General features: G+C 39.8%; 1 protein-coding gene across 1 annotated transcript in view; it reads right to left on the bottom strand.

The window, feature by feature from the left end:
* The window catches only part of BAIAP2L1 (BAR/IMD domain containing adaptor protein 2 like 1), a 92969-nt gene that overhangs the window by 19824 nt on the left and 54438 nt on the right, over positions 1-18707 (bottom strand). Inside the window, exons 4-7 of the mRNA XM_004774957.3 lie at positions 3980-4041; positions 3807-3878; positions 2419-2556; positions 1603-1755 (exon numbers count right to left, since the gene is read on the bottom strand). Of these exons, the coding sequence (XP_004775014.1) occupies positions 1603-1755; positions 2419-2556; positions 3807-3878; positions 3980-4041 (425 nt within the window). The remainder of the gene's footprint in view (positions 1-1602; positions 1756-2418; positions 2557-3806; positions 3879-3979; positions 4042-18707) is intronic.

The following is an 18707-nucleotide window of genomic DNA, read 5'->3' as shown; positions in this document are numbered from 1 at the left end:
CCACCAGAAGTGTCAAGAGCTCTGTGTCAAATTCAGGGAGCACTTAATCATCTATGAGCTTTCGTCCCGTGTTATTTGCTGCGAGAGCTGTGGGCCCCCATTCTACACGAGCTGCCCTCTCCCTTGGAGTGAAGGCAGAGCTGGAGACTGACACAGAATGAGCTCAAACAGGAAAATGGAAGGGTTGAACAATCTTACTAAGCCCCACTGTTTCCCGAGTGGCCCCAGAGCTGCTGATCAGTGTTTTCTTCCTCCCACTCCCAAGAGAGGGCAAAACCCTTACCCCAAACCATCGATGGCCTCGGACTGTAGCCCTGACACGCTGATTGCTTGGGCCTGCTTTGTTCAAAGAGCCACTAAAAGGACTAGGATGCTGGAGCCAGAAAGGGAAGGCACAGAAGTGGATTTCAGAGAGGTGAAGACTCTTCCAGTGGAGAAAAGAAGTGGACTTTGTTGCTAAAAAGCATAACTGGAATCCAAAGTTAAGCATAAGCGCCTGCCACCAACTAGAGCTCTCTGCAAATAGGCCAGGTTGCCTTGCGACAGAGTTAGCACCCATCACTGGCAGGGCTAGGCCACAGGAAGAGCTTCAGGGTCACTTAACTTATGACCCTGTCCAGCAGGACACCCTCACCATGGAAACGGACACTGGTGAAATGAGTACAAAGTGATTGTCCAATACCGCAATTCTTTCCTTTCCTGTAACAATGTTAGATCTTAGGGCTTTAGATTTGGTAGATGAATGGTCCTTAAAGTTGCAAAACGTTATGGAATGTGTAACAGATGACCGATGGGTACACACAAGGCCAAGTTTTTTTCCCCTGAAAAAGAGGAAGCTGCCTTATTTTCAAGCTCTTAGGAAGCTTCTACCATGGAGTACTCCCTAAATTATTATAAATAACAATGAATATTTGACTTCACTCAATGCTAGTTTTAGATGCCAATAAAATTTATAATAAAAAAAAAAGGAAAGGAAAGTAACATATATCTTGTAATGATTCCTGGGGGTAAAACCTCACAACCATGTGTGCTGGAAGGAGGGCAGTAAAGCCAGTTCCACAGGTGATGAGATCACGAGGAAACACCTTGAAGAGGAATGAAAAAGGAACCACAACTGTCTTGATGCTGTTAGTGGGTCTGCAGCTGAGACAGAACTTCCAGGGACACCTCTGTGCATGGACTCCCAAGGCAAACACTCAAAACTACCCAGGTGGGGTGGGCCTGGGGCCGCTGGGACTCATCCCATGGCTCTGGTGAAGACACTGAGCTGAGGATGCATTCGAAAGAGTCTGAGAAAAGCTGACTCGTAGGTGAAAAAAGAAAAAAAGTACTAACTCTTGATTATTAAGCATTATTTTATGAAAGATTCTAAATACGTACTACTAAATTAATCTTATAAGCAATATTTAATCATTTCATCCACATTTCTGAAAGTTTACATATCCACATGGGCCAAGAGGTATTTTTTTGGCATCTCTTCTCATCGGCAAACTAGGCCCACTGCTTTACATTGAGACACGTGGAAAGTGAAGCATTCCAAGGGCATTTGAATATGAAATTAAATTATTAATAATGCAACAAAACTTGCTGTCACAAACCCACCTGTAAATGATAATAATGTAAGTGGTTTGCAAAGCTACAGTGTTTGTCGACCAGAAAGCAGAAGCGCCTTTTCTCTTCAAGTAGAGCTTCTTTGCAACCATCTGCAATAAATTTCTGGATTTCACTCTGGCGAGACGTAACGGTTTCTACATACTAGGAAAATAAATAATAATTATACAAGTATGTCATGAGGAATCAAATAGCTGAACAGCCAGACATTTATCTTGTGCCATCTTTATACTTAGTTTATTTTGAAATGGAGTAAACACTAAATGCAGATAAACATGAGATAAAATAACAAAGTTGTAACCTGAGCTGAGCAGGTATCACCATTCTCATTAAGATCCCTGACTCGTGTGTGGAAGGACGTTGCCAGAGGCCTTACATTCTGCGCTGGGCAATCTGCACAAAATATTACTTCATACTTCAGGGATAAGATTATGTTCTATTGGAAAATCAAGGGCTTTGAAACCAGAAAGTTCAAATTTAAACCCTAGTTCTAAGTAACAACTTGGCCTAAGCCCCATTTTCTTCATCTGTAACATGGGGAGAGTAATGCTAATCACGGCACATCTCTTACCAACACCTCCCCCCACCAACCCCAAATCAGGAGAAAATGCCAATGTTTTTAGGAGGCTAATTATTAACCCTGGAAAACTCTGTAGCCTTCAGCTCAAACCAAGTAAAATATGCTCGTTTTTAACTTCAATAGCAGCACAGCCGTGAGTGGATGAAATATAAGCCGACTGAGCTAAGCAAGCATCCCTGTAAATTGTACAAATTGTCAACAAAATCAAATAATGCTTTAGGGTTCACCTCAATTTCTTTGTGTTCGTATTTGAGCGCGTTTCGTCCTCCTTGACTTTTCCTTCTGAGCTTCTTCAACTCTGCTTGAGATTTCTCCAGAGAGTCTAATTTATTCCTGTGTTCCGTTTGGTATCTTTTGAGAGTTGCCTGTAAGTTAAAGTTGTGCCGATTTGAGTGCGGCACCACCCCAGCCGCTGGGCAGGTACAGCGGCTGACATTTCCACTGGGCGTCGCCCTGCACACCCTCACCTCAGACCGCTCCCTCCCTTCAGCATGTAGCTTTGTCTGACCCAAGTCCCCTGTTCATACAAGGGACGAATGACCCCACGGGAGCGCTTCGAAGAAAAGAACGTCTTTTCTTTTATTCCTTGTTTTCTCACATTTTTTAGGAAACAACGTTACGTGCTTTGGTGAATTAAAAAACAATATTAAGTCACATGCTTCTGTTTTATGATTTACAATTTTAAAAAACAGAATGAACAAGTGCAAGCACTTCAGATTATTGTGGGTGCTGTGTAGCAAGGTGTTTCTGGAGCTTCACAGACCTGGGTTAGAATTCTGGTGAAATCCTTCACTTCCTGTGTGATCTCAGCAACTACTTATTTCTCTAAGTTCATGTTTTCCCTTTAATCTGTACAGTGAGGATAAGAATGGCTACATTATGGTATGTACATGTAGGGATAAAAATCTGATAATGTATGGAAAATGCTTGCCATTACATCCCCCTCAGCCGCTGTCGACTGTCCTGCCACCTTCCTCCAGAGTACACAAAGCACAGGCACACGGGGCAGTGGGGTGACTACGCCGCTTACTGCTACACGGGGGTCTTGGTGAGAAGGGCACTCTGAATGGCAAAGAAAGCAGCTATTCAATAGCAGGTAAGAGAGATGGAAAGAGCCATGTGACAGGGCTGGAGGGTCAGGCAGAAGGAGAAAACAGCTGGAGTCATCAATACCTGGTGACAGGCAAGGGACCCCACACAGGAGCAGTCTCTGCTGAATGGACCTGGGAGCTCCGGGGAGCCCTATGTGGTGTTCTCCCACCCACATCCCACATCCTGAAGTGCTGGTTTGTGAAAGCAACAGCTGCAGCTACACTAATACAGATGCAGATGTTGTCACTATACCTGTGTTCTTTGAAAACAATGCTTTCTAGAAGCAGGAGGATTCCTTGCAATATTTTCCTCTCTGCTTTTTTTTTTCCCCCTCTCTGCTTTTTAATAAAGATCCCAAGTGTTAAAGCAAAGAGGGCACCCAGCTCCAAGGGGCCTTGTCAGTTTCATGCCTTCTGTGTATATACTCAACACTAAGCTCTGTCCATGTTTTCTGCTGCTGAATAAACAGTGAGAGAAAGTTCTCCTCCGGCTCAGAGATCATGTGGCCCAGCCATGTACTCACATTCATGTATTTTACATCAAGTTCTATCTTCTTCTCCAGCTCATGTATAATTTCTTTATGGAATTTTCTGAACTGTTAACAAAAGCAATTAAAAAGTCACACCAGATTTGAGACATTAAGCAACATAAAATTTAGAAATTAAATATATTTTATTTTATAAGTAGTTTACATACATTTTCATCAAGACTCTCATTGAGTTTCTTGTGGGTACTTGAAATCTCTATGAGAACATGGCCTGTGAAGAAAACCAGATGTTAAGGGGAAAAGTCACTGTGTGGCTTTTGTAAAGATATTAAACAAAGTAAAATAATGGAATGAAGCCATAATCTACTGCTGTCCTCCGGTGCCTGGAAGCATCAGGCCCTGGCATGTCAGAAACACCGACTGCATGACCATGGTTGGGCTGATGCCAGAGGGACCCCAGGACCTAGCAAACTTACTCTACAACACTGTTCATCCAAAGAATGTCAACTTTGTCTTCAAATTCATATCATGCTTTCTATATTTTCTCATTCCCTAAGCTGAATCTATTTATCTGATTTAATTTTTAAATTCTCTTATGCAAGATTATCATGGTCATTATAGTAACTAACTATAGGAACAAATGACTTATTTTTATCTAATCCCCAGAGTAATCTGATTATCTGTCAGGCATAAAAGATAAAGGTTATTTTTTCTCATATTAGTTCTTATATCATTTTGGAAAATATTAATACCATGGGAAAATGCAGCAAGGACAGTGCTCTGCCTCATATCTCCAGAGACTACCTCAATTCTTTGAAACAAGTACAGGCACATGAAGAATATTCCTAATTGAGCTTTACTCCAAAAGGAGCAAGACAACCACTTGATTTCCAAAGTACATCTCTTGCAGTTTGAGGCAATGTGATGCATCTCTGCTCCTAAACTCTGATAAAGGTGAACAAGTGCTTCTCCCTGTTCACTTATCTATAGGAACCAAATGGGTCTGATAACTAAGAACTGGAAAAAATAGTATCATATTGGAACGACCACCAGACCATATGTGTTCAAACAGCATCATTTGGAACAATCACCAGACCATATGCGTAACAAAATGTGTTGGGTAGATCCTCCCACAGTTTGGTAGGAATTCCTTGGGTAAACTGAAATGCTCCAGATGAAGAATTAAAATTAAGACGGTGGTAGATACGGGGGAAGAGAAAGAATACCAATTAGACTGTGACTTCAGCTATCACCTTTACACAAATGATACTATGGTGCTCCGTTTTAGAAAGAGTTAAGACATGTGACTCTCAGGGAGCCTGGGTGGCTCAGTTGTTAAGTGTCTGCCTTAGACTCAGGTCATGATCCCAGGTTCCTGAGATTGAGCCTCATATTGGGCTCCCTGCTCATCAGGAAGCCTGTTTCTCCCTCTCCCACTCCCCCTGCTTGTGTTCCTTATCTCACTATCTATCTCTCTGTCAAATAAATAAATAAAAATCTTAAAAAAAAAAAAAAAGACACTTGACTCTCAAATGGCCAGTCTCGTCCCCCTACCCCATCTTCAGACTAAGAAATTCAGCCTCTTCCTGAACATGTCCACCTGGATGTCTCATTAGGTACGCTCACATTCAACATGTCTAAAAGTGAATTCACCCCATATTCTCCAATCCCAGCTGTTGGTTGCCAGCTCACAGCCGGTCACATGGGGTTGACACTTCACCCATATGTCACACTCAACAACAAAGACTCATTCCGTTGTGCAGGAGTGTCATCACTTGCGCCAGCCTCTAGGGTGAAATAATGCCCTTTTACTCATCCTGCTTCCTTGAGCAACAAATGTGCCAGCCCTTCCCTGCCTGGGAGAGAATGTATGTGGGAATGGCTTCTGAAGTCTCTGTGAGCCCAATCATCTGTCCCATGAGGGGTGGGGAAAGAGGCTCCCTAGTCTGTCCCCCACCACTTGGACATTCAAACCCACCACTTGGACCTCTTAGGTCTTACCCCTTGAGCTCTTATCATTTCTCTTGACTCCCAGATTGTTCTCTTCCAGACCCTCTTCCTCAGGGATGCCACAGATCCCTCAAAATCAACTGTACCAGGTCATTTCCCCAGTCCCCATGGTGTCCCAGATAAACCAACTCCTCAGCATGAAGCCCACTGTGAACAACGCTGCTTAAAATAACCATAGCATGATGGGGACAGAGACTCTCATTAGGTTATAAGTACATAACTTATAAGTCCCTAAGCAGCCTGAGGTTCTAGGAACCTCTAACAGAACAGCCTGCTGGATAAACCCGAGAGTGAGGGCAGACACATCCCCAGCACTCACCCCTACCACACCAAGGTATTAAGATACCTGCTCTCCATCCTGAAAGACACCGACTTCATTTCTCCCATAATTAAGTTCTCCTAAAGCTCAACATGAAACAAATCAGAGTTCTTCATAAAGGAAGCCTTCACATGACCAAGAATATAATTATATTAATACGTCATTTTATCATTTAGTGATTTCAGATACTGAAATAGTATGAGTTACTTTCACATCCATTTTAAACCCTATAAATAACTCCTGGCTGGAGATGAACAACAACAGCAACAAAATCCCCACTTCAATTACTTGAAAAGTAAGCACTCCATTCTTGGCAAGTCAGATCTACTTCTTAAAAAAAAGTTTAAAAATAACTGTGCTTAAATCACAGTGATTCGGGCTACATTCAAGTCACTCATTTTTCTTCCCAAACCATCATGAACTTTATCACTACAACCTTGTATCATGTGGATCTCTGGGAAGCATGTTGCCAAAACAAAAGCATGTGCTAGTGCAGTTCTCCTCTCTCGGGTGAAAGGCAGCACTGCCGAACCTGGTGCTCAGGCCCTGAGGCCACTCCCGCCCGGGGCGGTTTTCTCCCTTCAGGCAGCTCAGTGGAAAGGCTCACTGAAACAGCCCATTCACTCTGTGGGCAGGAAGGGAACACCTGACCTTATTCTTGTTATTCCTGTCCCTCAGTTCGTGGAATTTAAATGCTGACTTTATGGCAGCAGCAGTCCTTGGTCAAAAGAAGGATTAGAAAACATCTTTACTGTGATTATGGGAGCTGCCAAAAGTGTATCTTGAAACAGAAAATGAAAACAGCCTTTATGTTCACTCTACAGAAGTTTATTCTTAAATACAGCAAGTGTTACTTTATGTCTAAAATGTGGCATCACACACGTTTATTTACTCCTAGCCCTGTAACCTAATTTTTCATAAATTACATTTGAGAAGAAAAAAATTTTTTTCAAGGAGAGGGTGGAGCACAGCCCAGATTCTAATGGAGCAGAACTAAATACACACCCAAACAGGAACCAATGTGCTGGTCTCGAATCATAGCACTGTATGTACTGGATCAACCATTTCCTTTTTCCCTTTTAGGTTCTGAGTAAACATTCTGGGAAGAAACACGTAGTAAGTACAGTAATATGACTCAGTCTGAGTAAATTACATATTCTCAAATGGCAATATTAAAGTAATTTAAATATATACATTATTTCAAAATCATGAACTTGACATTGCTAAAAGTCAATGTCTACCATCAGTTTTTCCCTAAAATTCATACAAATAGCTGACAGTGATATCACTCCAATTTTAGGAGCTATGAACAAACATGTCCAAAAATTTGGACAATACTATATAAAGATATGAATTTAGTCAATAAACAGAATGGAATTTTAAACAGTTAAATAAAATTAGAGAGTATTACTGATAAGAACACATAGAAAGTTTTCGGGACGCCTGGGTGGCTCAGTTGGTTAAGCAGCTGCCTTCGGCTCAGGTCATGGTCCCAGCGTCCTGGGATCGAGTCCCACATCGGGCTCCTTGCTCTGCAGGGAGCCTGCTTCTCCCTCTGACTCTGCCTTCCACTCTGTCTGCCTGTGCTCTCTCTCGCTCGTTCTCTCTCTGACAAATAAATAAATAAAATTAAAAAAAAAAAAAAAAAGAACACATAGAAAGTTTTCATTTGAAGTATAGATTAGTCATTGGACTATTAATATACTTTCTACTAGATAATTCTTCATCAATTCATGGTATAAATTTAGAGAAGCCAAATGGAGAGTAATCAAGGACATGAGCAGCACAGAACAGGAGCTAACTGTGCAGGCACACATATTTCCATTTATATTCAGTCATGGATAATCAGAATACTGTATTTCCAGAAAGCACAGAGCATTGACTGAGTTACACACTACTTCCTCCATGTTATGTCAAGTGGAATCAGACAAAAAATGACAAGATGGAAGCCAACCTACTGTGGACCTAAAGTTACACGCTATGAATTAAAGTAAACCTGACCAAAAATGTAGTTAGAAAAAGGGTCTATTTTTTTCTGACAATTCTCAAATATCAAATGTGATGAGGAGAAAATATAATGGAAGCAAAAGGAAACTACATGCAGATGGGATATGTGTGTATCCTATGGATTAGAGTCACCAGCACTGAATTAGTACAGAGGCAGATTAGTAACTATGAACATGTGACTAAACTTGAAAGGCTTTGCCCGCTTCTAAGAATAGCCCTCAGTAGCTGCCCACCCAAAGTCCCAAGATGCAGTCAGAGGTGTTCTCCTCTGGTCAGTGTCAGTACTATACCAGTAACATCATGCAAAGAGGAACAATGCAAAAAATAAAAAAATAAAAAATAAGAAAAAATCGGGTAAGCATTTCATCCAATATTTCTCCAGATGCCTAGCTTCTGACTTAGCCAGTGGTAGTACCACAGTTCTAATTAATGTCTTGTATGGAGACTGTAATTATTCTACCACTGACTGTGATTTGTAACATCCTATGAAAACAGGTGGGACAGGGGCGCCTGGGTGGCTCAGCGGGTTGGAGCCTCTGCCTTCGGCCCAGATCATGATTCCAGGACCCTGGGATCGAGCCTCGCATCGGGCTCTCTGCTCAGTGCAGAGCCTGCTTCTCTCTCTCTCTCTCTCTCTCTCTGCCTACTTGTGTTCTCTGTCAAATAAATAAATAAAATCTTAAAAAAAAAAAAAAGAAAGAAAACAGGTGGGACAAACAGAAATTATACATTAGAATTATATAATGTTCCAAAGTTCTTTCATAGTCTGAGATGAAAGTAAAGTGCCAAGTAACATCTGACTTTGATAAGAAAATATGCCACTGGGGTTGCCATGAAAAGAATAAAGAATAAAGCATCTAACTACCAAGTGAATAGACAGGGGAAAAAAAACAACCAGTCAAAAAGAGGTCAACTGAAGACGTGAACACAGAGCAAAACGTAATTACACTGAATGTAAATGGACTATATAATCCAATTAAAAGACAAAGATTGTTAGGATTAAAAAAACAACACACAATTATATTTTGCTTATAAGAGATATACCTTAAATACAGGGATAGAGAGTAAAAGGATGGAGTAAGATAGATAGCAAATACTAACCAAAAGAAAGCTAATGTAGGCTTATTAAAACCAAACAAGGCAAAGTAGTCAAAGAAGGTGAGAAACATTATTAGATATAAAAACAATCATTTCATAATGGGAAAAAGTTCAATTCATCTGGAAGATAGAAAACTTTTTCATTTGTATGCATCATTAACATAGTCTCAACATATTTAAACTAAAACTGAATAATAAAAAGAAATATATAAGTCAGTAATAAGTATAGGAGACTTCAATATACTTCTCTGAGTAAAGGAGACAAAAGCAGACAAAAATATCACTACAGATATAGATGACCTGAATGATAAATACATCTAGTGAACATATATAGAACACAGTATCTGGTAACTTCATTTTTAAAGCAAACAGTATGTTAAAAAGGGATCAAAAGAAAGGCTCACTGTATTTCAAAGGACTGAAATCATACTGAGTATGCGCTTTAACCACAGCAAAATTAAACTAGGAATCACTAACAGACAGGTAACCATAAACTGTCCATATACTGGGAATGAAGAAACAGACTTTCAAATAACCCACAGGTCAAAGAAGGAATCACAATAGTAGTTAAAATTATTTTGAAGTGAAATATTAAATATAGTATATAAGAACATGTATGATGCAACTAAAGTTGTAGTTAGAGGAGATTTATAGCCTTCAAATGCATATCAGAAAAGAATGGGTGAGGAAAAAAAAAATCAATGCTCTAAATACTCAAGAATTTAATGGAATACTATCTAATAATAAAAAGAAATTAACTACTGACAGACAGAACATGGATAAATTTCCAAAATACAGTAAAAGAAAGAAGCCAGACTAAAAAAGCTACATATTGTATGATTTCATTTATAAAACATTCCATAAAAGGCAAAACTGACAGTATCTGATAAACAAATCTGCCTACTCTGTGACCTAGCAATTTTACTCTTAGATCTATTCCCAGGAGAAATGAGCACATTTGTTTATCAATAGACAAGCACAAGATTGTTCATAGCAGCTTTATTCGTATCTACAACTCAGAAACAACTCAAACTATCTATAAACACCACAATGGATAAATTGTAGAATAAACTTATACAATGGAGCAAGACCCAAAATCAATATATAATTTCCTACCAAATCCTTGGCTAACACCTAAATTGCACACACATAGGGTGAGACTCTAAGAAAATCAGCAGCTGGAAAGATGTGGAGGTTAGCAGAGGTTCTCAGTAGACACACAGTACTAGGAATAGAGAGTTGGGAATTCAAGTCCCACCAAGTGAGAAGGGGCTTGGTAAATACCACAGACTTCCCCTTGACATCCAGTAGGGACATGCCTTTGGAATAAAACTAAATCACAGGACTAAGGGAACCACCAGAAAAAATCTACGATTAAGCCTCTACAAATCAGGGTTATCCACTAGTATGCCTACTAGAATAAAACTTCACAATCAAAATATTGTAGAGACTCAATTGTTTATCACAATATTCAGCACAGGAAAAAAAAATCAGTAGACAGGGTGAATGGCAAACCTATAAACTTTGTACTCCTTTTAGTGTTTTTTTGGGGGGGTATTCTAAAATATATTATTTTATAATTGTAATAATACTTAAATTTATTTAATATAAATAACTTGTAATATATTATAAATTGATACAACTTTTTTCCTTTTGTAACTTTGTTTACTTAGTACCTTGTCCTCAAGGTTCATCCACCTTACAGGAAGTGTCAGAATTTCCTTTCTTTTTAAGACTGAGTAATACTCCCTTGTATGAATATTCCACATTTCATTTATACCTTCATCACTTGGAAAAAAATGTTGATGGACACCTGAGTTCTTTCTACCTCTTGGCTATTGTGAGTAATGCTGCTATAAAAACATGAGTGAGCAAATTATCTCTTCAGGATCATTTTTTAAATAAAATTTTTTTGGTTAAAAATTTGATTTACTTATTTGACACAGAGGGAGAGAGAGAAAGCACAAGCTGGGGGTAGGGGCAGAGGGAGGGAGAAGCAGACTCCCCACTGAGCAGCAAGCCCAATGTGGGACTCCATCCCAGGACCCTGGATCACCAACCTGAGCCAAAGGCAGATGCTTAACCCACTGAGCCACCCAGACACCCAAGACCTTTTTATTTTTTGAATTCAAGTATAATTAATATACAGTGTTATATTAAGTGGATGTAAATTTTAAATAATTCCAGAACTATTTTAGATATATCATCGATTGAGAAAATAAATAAATATGTTAAGGTTATTGGGAGCCAATGTTCACACACATTTCCAAAATATGTAAGTGCATAAGGTTATTTTTGTATGTCCAAGTGTATATATGCATATATATGTATATACATAGGTCTGTTTTTGTGTATATGTATGTTTACAGTATACACGATATATATGTATATATTTCCTAGCTCTGTTTACTGAAAGGACCAAGAGCAATGAGCAATGAGCATACCTAATATTCAAATTGTACCTTCTAATATCATTCTCTACTATAAAAGGAAGTATCACTCAGAAAAAAATGGCCATTGATTCCACAACTGAGAAGAGACAAAGTGAGACTGGAACATACCATTATGCAAGAAAGTGAGGAAATATACAAAAATAAATGAATGAATAAATGAGTGAATGAATGGATGAGAGTCAGCCTGAAGGAGCTCCTACTGGCCAAAATACAGGACAGTTTGAGCACCAAAGTAATTAAGGACAATATTAAGTTTTAATTTTTTTTAAACTTACTTATTTGACAGAGAGAGATCACAAGTAGGCAGAGAGGCAGGCAGAGAGAGAGAGGAGGAAGCAGGCTCCCAGCCAAGCAGATAGCCCGATGCAGGACCCTGAGATCATGACCTGAGCCGAAGGCAGAGGCTTAACCCACTGAGCCACCCAGGTGCCCAGTAATAAGTTTTAAGTCATTGAAAAAATTCTTGGAATCCATGGGTCCACAACAATAAAAAGGCAAGAAAGCAGGGTTCCTGCTAAAAGTAAAACGCCAAGTGCCAACTGATAAACACGGAGGGAGTGTTAGAGTTAGAAAACCATCACTCAATAACAAGTAAACACTGGCCTGGGCAAAATTCATTAACAGATGCGAAATCTAAGGAACAAATGTTGATGAGGAATAAGATATTTGCATAGTCTGAAAGTATCACTCCCCCCATACCTTAGTAGTAGCAGTAGTAGAAAAAAAATTAACTTTATAGTGAAGAAATCAGACAAACCCTTCACTAGGCCATCAAAATTAGTGTCATAAATGAGAGGCAGACGAACACTTTATGCCCAGATCTGATATTCACAGGACCCAAAATGACTTAGACAACATTCTAGCCAAGAAAATACCTCCTGAATCTAATCACAAAGACCTGGCATTTCAGAGGTAAGATCTTGTGTTCCTGACCATTCATTCCCTTTTAGGGTTTCTGATACAAGTTTATTTCCTACCAATTCTTCAGTCAGTATTAAATCTATTTATTTATTTATTTTTGAAGAAGAATAAAGCTATTTCATCTTCCTCTGGTGGCCAATCCCATGCTGGTTGATGAAGAAGTATGTTGAGTTCTCTGACTCAAACAAGAGTTGTAGCTACAAACCTAAACATTTTTTTCCCTCTTGGAGAGGAGAGGAGTCCTTTTAGACACAGAACAAATGAACTTTTATGTACCGGCCTAGAACAGGTTGCCCAAAGGACATTGTTCTTTTGTAACAAAAGGCCAGGAGCTAATTGCTGATCTGTCAGGGACAGAACACAAGATGTTTAGGAAGAAGAACTCCTGAAGATGAAAGTTTGGGCAAGGAGGCTGGAGAAGAATGGAGTGCTGTGAAAGCAAAAAGATTGAAAGCATTTTCAGAAAGTGAGGTGCTCTAGACTGTAATCACCACAGAGGACTTCGGGGGCACAAAAACTGGACAAAGTTCAGAGCATCTGCAGGAAGATGCAATGGTGCCAGACAAGCCTCTGGTAAGTTCCTTCACCTCCTCTCTCCAGGTAACCTCATGGAGCATCGGTACTCTCAGCTGTATGGTGGTAACTAAATATGTGCTTCACAGGGTTGGTGAGTTTAGTGCTTTCCTGTGCTCTGAAGAAAAGTACTGTTTGGTGAGGTGTGTGCATCCAGACATGAGTAGCAAAGCAGTCCAGTAATGCATAATACCCAAAACCAAACCCATATGGCTTTCTTTTGGGGTAAGTACTTGTTTTCTGGAAATGAAGTCCACACACAAGGCGTCAACTTAGAACTAGTTACTACATTTGTTTCAACATTTTTTGTTCCTTATATACATACACATCTATGTATTCTTTCCTATACTTTAATATACTTAAAATGTTTCAGAATTAAACATCTTAAATTAACTCACATTAAAACTTACAAAAAAAAGACCAATGGACACCTACCTCTCCTAAACTCAGCTCAGTGTTCCTCTTATGTTTCTTCCCCCATTCCTAGGGTCCCCAAAGGAGAAACTGTCCATCTCCTATTATCAAAAAAGAACACATACAGTATACTCTACTTTCCTCCACCTCATAGCCTTTCCCTTTATTAAACAAAATACTAGACACCTCAGTTTTAAGTACTGACAATCTATAGTTAAACTGTATCAGGAATCACCCCTTTGAGAACAGGTAACATCTGACCAATCACTCACTGTTGGTTAGAAATGAACCACTGAGGGTACTTCTGGTTCTTGCTCCAACATGTAAAAAGCTTGGAAATCATCACTCTCTTAGTCACATCAAGAAACAAGGTGAACAAATCGAAAAACAATAGTGCTTCTTAGATTCATTAGAGAATTATGTTCACAGGTAAAGATTTGCCACCAGAGACCGGCAATATGGAGAATCATCGTTTACTGGCAGCAGAAACCGATGCTGGGGCCAGTACTGCTAGAAACTTTACGACTGTAACTGATAGTTGCTGGAGGCTCAGCCTGGAGCAGCTTGAGTTAAATACTCCAGGGTGCTCAGTCTTACAGGGGAGTCTCACACTTTCATGACTATTACTGCCTAGAAGCCCCCACCAAGTTCTTACTATGAAGACTACAGAAAATCCTGGGGCTTCTGGTAGGGGAGGGGGAAAATAACCATTTTTAAATCCGCCCAACGTTGCTCTGTTCTTGTTTTGTCCTGTACAAGGAAGGCTAGTCCTCAAGAGAAACTGTTTCACTAAAGCTTTATCTGAACGGAGGGAGGACAATTAGCTAAATCTAGCCCTCTAGCCTTCCAGTCTCACGAAAGTTGGGGGGAGGGGGAAACGAAGGCTAAGAAGCTCTTCTGAAGGTCATACCACAGGTACTGTGACCCACTAAAAACTAAGAACACCCCACAGAACAAAAAATGGAGATTTAAATATAAAATTATAGAATTGTCTGCCTCCTCAATTACTTTACTATTTATATCACCCATCAACAGGGTTTACATCTGACTTCAGTTGGAAGGATTTTGAAGGAAACCTAAAGACAAGAGGGGGTAGAGAGAAATAAAAACAAGGACATCAGAGGAAAGCTGAAGTTTGAGGTTCTTCCAGAGAAAATCATATAGGCCAGAAACTTGGATCTACATAAAGAAATGAAAATGAACAAAATAAGCCTCATTTCAAAAGGAGTTTGTGCAATGCAGCAGAAGCAGTACTTAGAGGGAAATTTACAGCATTCAATGTGTATGTTAGAAAAGAAAGACATAAAGACAATAATAAGAGCTTCCAATTTAGGAAAAAGAGAAAGAACAATTTAAACTAAACAAGCGGAAGAAAAGAACTAATAAAAATTAGAGCATAAACAAATGAAAACAGGAAAACAACAAAGAAAAGTCAATGAACTCAAAAGCTAGTTCTTTAAAATACTCCTGGTAAACCTCCAGCTGAGCTAACCTAGAGATAAAGAGAGAAGACACAAATCATAGGAATAACTTGTTTTATTATGCTTGGCTTTATCACACTTTCCAGATATTACATTTTTTATGAATTGGAAGGTCTGTGACAACCCCATGTGAAGTAAGTCCATTGGTGCCATTTCCCAACATCATTTGCTCACTTTGTGACTGTCACATTTTGGTGACTCTCAAAATTATTCAAGCTTTCTCATTATTATTATATTTGTTATGGTGATCTGTGACCAATGATCTTTGATGTTACTATTGTAATTGTTCTGGGGCACCATGAACCTCATCCATATATATTGCAAACTTAATAAAACGTTGTGCTCTCACTAGTCCATGAACCAACAGCTCCCCTACCTCACTTCCTCTCCTCAAGCTTCCCCAAACCCTGAGAAAGACAATATTGAAATTAGGCTAATTAATAATCCTATAATGGCCTTAAAGTGTTTAAGTGAAAAGAAGATCCACACATCTCTCACTTTATTTTTTATTTTTTTTATTTTTTAAAGATTTATTTATTTATTTGACAGAGAGAAATCACAAGTAGATGGAGAGGCAGGCAGAGAGAGAGAGAGAGGAGGAAGCAGGCTCCCCGCTGAGCAGAGAGCCCGATGCGGGACTCGATCCCAGGACCCTGAGCTCATGACCTGAGCCGAAGGCAGCGGCTTAACCCACTGAGCCACCCAGGCGCCCCATCTCTCACTTTAAATAAAAAACTAGATGTGGTTAAGTTTAATGAGGAAGGCATGTCAAAAGCCAAGATAGGCTGAAAGTGAGGCCCTCTTGCACCAGAACAGCTAGCTGAGTGGTGAATGCAAAGAAAAGGTTCTTGAAGAAAATTCTAAGTGCCACTCCAGTGAATACACAAATGATAAGAAAAGAAAACAATCTGCTTGCTGATATGGAGGTAGTTTTAATGGTCTGGATTGAAGATCAAACTAGCCACCACGTTCCCCTAAGCAAAAGCCCAATCCAGAGCAAAACTCCAACCCTCTCTAAGCCCAGGAAGGCTGAGAGGTGAGGAAGCTGCAGAGGAAAAGCTTGAAGCTAGCACCGACTGGCTCATGAAGTTTAATTGAAGAAGCTGTTTCCATAACATAAAAGTACACAGTGATGTAGAAATACAAGGGTTGATACAGAAGCTGAGCAAGTTATCCAGAAGATATGACAGATCATTCATGAAGGTGGCTATGCTAAACAACAGATGTTCAGTGTAGACGAAATAGCCTAATATTAGAAGAGAGATCCCATTTAGGACTTTCAGGATCTTCACAGCTAAAGAGGAGATGTCGATTCCAGCTTCAAAACTTCAAAGGACAGGCTGACTCTCTTGCCAGGGGATAACGCAGCTAGTAACTACATTGAAGCCAATGCTCATTTACCACTCCCCAAATCCTAAGGCCCTTAAGAATTATACGAAGTCAGCTCTGCTTGTGTTCTGTAAATACAACAACAAGGCCTGGATGACAGCATATTTACATTATGGTTTAGAATATTTTAAGCCTACTGTTGAGATCTACTGTTCAGAGAAAAAGGTTCCTTTCAAAATACTACTGTTCACTGACAATCCCTCTGGTTTCCCAGGAGCTCTGATAGAGAGGTACCATGAAATTAATGCTGTTTTCCTGCCTGCTAGCCCAACATCTATTCTGTAGCCTATGGACCAAGGAGTCATTTCAACTTTCAAGTCTTATCATTTAAGAAATATATTTCATAAGGTTATCACTGCCATAAACAGTGATTCCTTTAATGGATCTGGGCAAAGTAAATTGAAAGCCTTCTGGAAAGGATTCACCCTCTTAGATATCATTAAGAACATCTGCGATTTATGGGAAAACTTCAAAGTATCATTAATAGGAGCTTGGAATAAGTTGATTCCAACCCTCATGAATGACTTTGAGGGTTGAAAATTTTGGTGGAAGAAGTCACTGAAGATGTGGTGGAGACAGCAAGAGAAGTGGAATCAAGAGCGGAAAGTGAAGGGGGGACTGAATTGCTGCAATCTTGTGATAAAATTTGAACGGGTGAGGATCTGCTTCTTGTGAATGAGCAAAGAGTGGTTTCTTGAGATGGAATTTACTCCTGGTGAAGATGCTGTGAAGACTGTTGAAATGACCACAAAGGATTCAGAATATTACACAAACTAAACTGACAAGGGGCGCCTGGGTGGCTCAGATGGTTAAGCGTCTGCCATCGGCTCAGGTCATGATCCCAGGGTCCTGGGATGGAGCTCCACATCGGGCTCCCTGCTCAATGGGGAGTGTGCTTCTCCCTCTCCCTCTGCCTGTTGCTACCCTTGCTTGTGCCCCCTCTTTCATAAATAAATAAATCTTAAAAAAAAAAAACCAAAAAAAAAACCACACACTAAGTTGACAAAGGAGCAGCAGGGATTGAAGGATTGACTTCAATTTTGAAAGAAGTTCTACCGTGGGCAAAATGCTATCAAACAGCACTACATGCCACAGAGAAATCATGAGTTAACTGATGTGGCAAGCTTCACTGTTGCCTTATTTTAAGAACTCGCCACAGCCACCCCAACTTTCAACAGCCACCCCCTGATCAGTCAGCAGCCATTAACATCAAGGCAAAACTCTCCTCCAGGAAAAAGATTACAACCCACTGAAAGTTCACATGATGGTTAGCATTTTTTAAGCTATATTTTTAAATTAAGGTATGTACTTTTTTTTAAGATGTTGTGCTATTGTACACATAAAAGACCACTGTAAAGTGTAAGCATAACTTTTATATGCACTGGGAAACCAAAAAATGTATTTGGCTTTATTGTGGTGGTCTAGAACCAAACCCACAATATCTAGAACCAAACCTGTACTCATATCAGAAATGAAACAGCAGGGCACCTGGGTGGCTCAGTGGATTAAGCCTCTGCCTTTGGCTCAGGTCATGATCCCAGGGTCCTGGGATTGAGCCCTGCATCGGGCAATCTGCTCAGCAGGGAGCCTGCTTCCCTCTTTTCTCTCTCTCCGCCTGCCTCTCTGCCTTTTTGTGATCTCTGTCAAATAAATAAATAAAAACTAAAAAAGAAAGAAAGAAAGAGCAGCCATAACTTCTGATCCCCTTGGACATTAAAAGAATATAAAGAATGCTATGCCACAAATTTGATAACTGAGATTAAACAGACCAAGTCCTTGAAAGACACAATCTACCAAAACTCACACAAGAAATAGATCATCTGAATAGGCCTATATCTAATAAAGGAATCAAGTCAACAATTAACAATCATCCATCCAAACACAGAAAGCAACAGACCCAGATGGTTTCACTGGTGCATTCTACCAAATATTTAAATATTTGGAGAAATGATACCAGTTCTCTACAATCTGTTCCAGGAAATAGAAGCAAAGTGAACACTTTCTAATTTATTCTATGAGGCCACCATTAACCTAATACCAAAACCAGATAAGGACACAGCAAGAAAAGGATGCCTGGGTAGCTCAGTTGGTTAAAGCATCTGACTTCAAATCATGATCTCAAGGTCCTGGGATTGAGCCCCACGCTGGGCTTCACACTCAGTGGGGAGTCTGCTTATCTCTCTCCCTCCCTCCTCCCAAGCTAATGTTCCCTCTCTCTCAAATGAATAAATAAAATCTTTAAAAAAAAAAAAAAAAGATGCACCAAGAAAGA

The sequence above is a fragment of the Mustela putorius genome, unplaced genomic scaffold (genome assembly GCF_011764305.1).
Source record: "Mustela putorius furo isolate JIRA1106 unplaced genomic scaffold, ASM1176430v1.1 tig00000139_pilon_pilon_pilon, whole genome shotgun sequence".
Classification (NCBI taxonomy): domain Eukaryota; kingdom Metazoa; phylum Chordata; class Mammalia; order Carnivora; family Mustelidae; genus Mustela; species Mustela putorius.
Note: the sequence above shows the minus strand (reverse complement) of the source record. Positions and strands in the feature narration are given on the sequence as shown.